Raw genomic sequence first — 3,866 nt, 5'->3', positions numbered from 1 at the left:
AGCCGCAGCAGCAGCAGGCGCAGCAGCAGCGATTAGCACCATCAGCCGCAGCAGCAGCAGCGATCAGCAGCCGCAGCAGCATCAGCCGCAGCAGCTGCAGCGATCAGCAGCAGCCTCCAGCGTCATTAAGTTATTAGTTTGTGAAAACATGCAGTCAAAAATTGTTTCAAAATACTCACTGTAAAATCTAATCTGGATTAGAGGCTCAATTCCGCACACCAGCCGTGCGTCCAACTACGTCTAAATTGGGTCGCAAAATTTGATGACAAAAGGGATTTATTTAGCGAACTTACCTTTCTTTTCCCTTGGAGCTCCTCAGGATAAGGTGACCCGGTTGGCAAACGCCTCCAATTTGGTGCCGTGTAATTCACATCCGTGGCGATTTTGCCAATCACTTATAATTTTAAGCGTCCAAAAATTTCCCTTCCGTTGTCGTTTTGACCACTACTCATCTGGGCGACAGTTTGAGTTCGGCCTTAAGTGTTGCTAATGAAAAGAGTAGATTATGAGTAGGAATTAATTCCGAATGTATTCTATGATTAATCTTGCCTGAAATGGTTGTGTGAGTTACCTTTGGCGGGGAGATGAGCCGATCTTAATCCACCAGGAATAGACTCCGGTCTGCCGGAGATGGGGTGTGCCTCCAATATTACCCTCGGGGCACCCAAGGAAGGGTGGGTGCGTTGTGGCGAGGACACCGAAGCCACCAATTTCGTCCAATTGCATTAGTTTTTTGATGTAAAAAAATACCTTGTTTTGTTTTGATTTGTGATAGTGATGGTAATCGTCAAGTCAGTGACGTGAGACGTCCGATGAGTCGGAATCCATTGTTCCGACTGCAGGGCATAGGGGGCTCTCCGCCCTGGGACTCTGTGGCTAGCCGGCGCTGCCCTCCGGGAAAGATGAAGTTCCGTAACAATATGGCGCCCAATTTAACAAATGATAGCCGAGTCGACGGCGTCTCCAGCCAGCCCACGAACGGTGGCTTGCATGACCCACATGCAATTGCACCGTGGATGCGGACTGGTGGAGAAAAGTCATTTAAATTGTGTAGGGAGAAAGGGAGGCGTGTCAACTAGAGGTAGGACAATTGCTCTCGAGGCACAGTTCACAGGCGGTGACATCCTCTTCGAAGGAAATCGAAGGATTCGTATCCCAGGTCGTCCGTGCAATAAACATGAAAGGTTAAACCAAAAACTGTGATAAAACTGTGATATAGTTATTAGGGACATATTTTTTTTTTGTTAACGTAATTTTAATAAATGTTTGGTTTTGGGGTGACAGTGTAATTTGTTTTTGTGCAGATCCTTGGGTTTTCTTGGTATTTGTGTTTTCATATCATATCGGTTTCAAACTTAAATTTGTGGTCGTGACCCGTGACGTCGTCACGCGCTGCTCGGCCACCGCGACTTGAATGAAAAGCGCAAATTCCAAAAGGAAATCCTATGCGATCCTGCAAACTGCCGAAGTCCTTAACTGGCGACTTTCAGCACGGCTGAAAGTTAGTCAAGTTGACGAGCGGCTTGTTAAGTGAGAATTCGGGCGGAATTGTAGACGCAAGACGACTAACGCGGAGTCTACCGGCTGGTGATCGGCTCCATCTCCCCTTATTGAGGCTGAAAAAAAAAATAGAAAAAGAAATTTAGACTTGAGGGACTTGTTTTTTGTTAGGAGTTAATTATTAGTATGAATTTGATTAGCCTCAGGTATTTGTTGGTCATTAATATATTTTCTTATTTATTTCTTATTTATTCATTGTTCATTGTTACTATTTATTTATTATTATTATTTATTGATTTATTGGCCTTGTAATATAAGTTTTGATTGCGTTTTCATAGTATATTATACTTCATATTCGTATTATTTATGTGCATATTATTTGGTGGTATTTATTTTTATATTTATTATTATTTACTAGCATTCATATTATATAATTTTGGTTTTTAGTGGTCACATTGAATTCGTGGAAATTGGGGTTTTAGAAGTCGTGTTAGGGGTTACCAAAATTCAGAATGGTAAAGCGACAAGGCAGCAAGCATGATCACCTGCTTCGGTCGAAGGGTTTTCCAGGCGAGGACGACGAAAAGATGTGGTCCATGGGCGCTACCGAGGCTGGCTTGCCGCGCATATCGGAAGGGTTGCCCAGGACTCCGCTAGCCCGTTTGCGCGAGGGATTGCAACGAGGACCACCGGACCCCGAGCTGCAGCAGGACCTAAGGCAGCAGCGGAGCCTGGAGGGAATTGGTTCCGCGGCGGATGAGTTGTTGCAGCTGGACGATAAGGATGCAAGACTCCACGATCCTTTTGTGGATTCCGCTTCAAGGTCGGCCGTTAATGTGGCTTTGGCACAGAGGGCGGAGACCCATCGGAAGGCCCAAGGATGCGGGATCAATCAGGCGTTGAGGGGGCTTCCCGGAAATGATGAAGCTGATAAACGAGTTGTTAAGGACTGCTGCTCGGCGGTCTCAGCTTCAGCTTGGAGAGTAGCAGTCCTGGATATCCTCCGAATCATGGAAGGTCGCGCCAAAATGATGGCCCGGCGTTGAAGACCGAAGGGCCTCAGAATTCTGCGAGTAGCCGCGCCTGTATGCCAATGTTGGGCCGGTAGCCGCCAACCAGCAATGGCGAATTGAGCGGTTGGGCGATTCCTTCGACGGTGAGAATGAACGAAACTCGGTGGAAGATTTTCTCTTCCGGTTGGAGTTCCTGCAGCGGCAGTGCCAAAGCCCGTGGTAAGAAGTGCTCCGAAACTTCTACATGCTGCTAATTGGGCGGGTTTGGGAGTGGTACTGGGTGCACGTGCGTCACTGCAGGGTGGACAGGTGGTCCCAGCTTCGAGCCTCGCTGATAGATAGGTTCCGATGGCACCAGACGGAGCACGACCGGATGCCCCAACTTCTGCAGAGGGAGCAGCAGCCCGGAGAAGGAGTTGACGATTTCGTCCACGCGATGCAGCAGTTAGCGGCACGAATGAAAAGGCCACTGTCAGAGCGACAGTTGATTAAGATAATTAAAAAGGGCTTGAGGGAGAGCATCGCAAGGTTTGTCTACGCGATGGATGTGCTCACGGTGGATGAACTCCGGAAAGAGTGCTGCGAGGTGGAACGCAGTACTGGACGACGTGGACGGGCCACGTACACGCAGCCGATGCGCTATTCTCCCGCAGAGAAGGCCAAGGTTAGCGAGGCTATTGGCCCAGATCCTGGTGAGGATCCTCCGTTCCGAGTCGGCTGCTGGAATTGCAGAGCCGTGGATCACGGGTTCCGTGACTGCGCAGCAACAGAACGCAGACTGTTCTGCTACCGATGTGGGAAGCCAGACACCGTGTCTCCCAAATGTCCGGATTGTGCGGAAAACGGTCGGCTGGGCGATCCGAGGGCGGAGAGGATGCGTCCAGACAGGAGTCCCGCAGAGAAGAAAAGTTGGTAGAGTTAAATAAATGTTTACCTTCTAAGAATAGTAATAAGTCAAATTTACGATACTTACCCTATGCGGAGAGGATGCGACGGTACCTGGATATCAGGAACAGAATCTTCTCAGAGAATCAGTTAGGCGGAATGCGTATGGTGTCTCGCAAGGTGCAGAAGGCCAGGGATCGATTTCGCAAACGTCGTGCCTGCCGACGCGAAGCAGTGGCCGCCGTGAAGAGGAGTTTATCGCGAGATCCCAGACCATTCGCCGCAGTCCGAGTCCTGACCAAGCAACTGACGGGGTTGTTGGACACTGGAGCGAGTGTTAGTCTGCTTGGTAAAGGTGGCAGAGAGCTGGTTGGGGCATTGGATGTGCCCGTCCAGAAGTACTTATCCGCAGTCCGAACGGCGTCTGGAGTATTCGGTCAATTAAAGGACGGGTCAAGCTCCCGGTGG

General features: G+C 49.2%; 1 protein-coding gene across 1 annotated transcript; it reads left to right on the top strand.

The window, feature by feature from the left end:
• Positions 1 to 2,583: 2,583 nt before the first annotated feature.
• On the top strand, positions 2,584 to 3,429 carry LOC128263689 (uncharacterized). Its single transcript, XM_052998775.1, has 2 exons — positions 2,584 to 2,604; positions 2,856 to 3,429. The coding sequence occupies exons 1-2, from the start codon at positions 2,588 to 2,590 to the stop codon at positions 3,427 to 3,429; spliced, it is 591 nt and encodes a 196-aa protein (XP_052854735.1). The 5' UTR covers positions 2,584 to 2,587.
• Positions 3,430 to 3,866: the final 437 nt, after the last annotated feature.

This window comes from Drosophila gunungcola, unplaced genomic scaffold (genome assembly GCF_025200985.1).
Source record: "Drosophila gunungcola strain Sukarami unplaced genomic scaffold, Dgunungcola_SK_2 000016F, whole genome shotgun sequence".
NCBI classification, from domain to species: domain Eukaryota; kingdom Metazoa; phylum Arthropoda; class Insecta; order Diptera; family Drosophilidae; genus Drosophila; species Drosophila gunungcola.
This window is presented reverse-complemented; position numbering and strand designations above follow the sequence as displayed.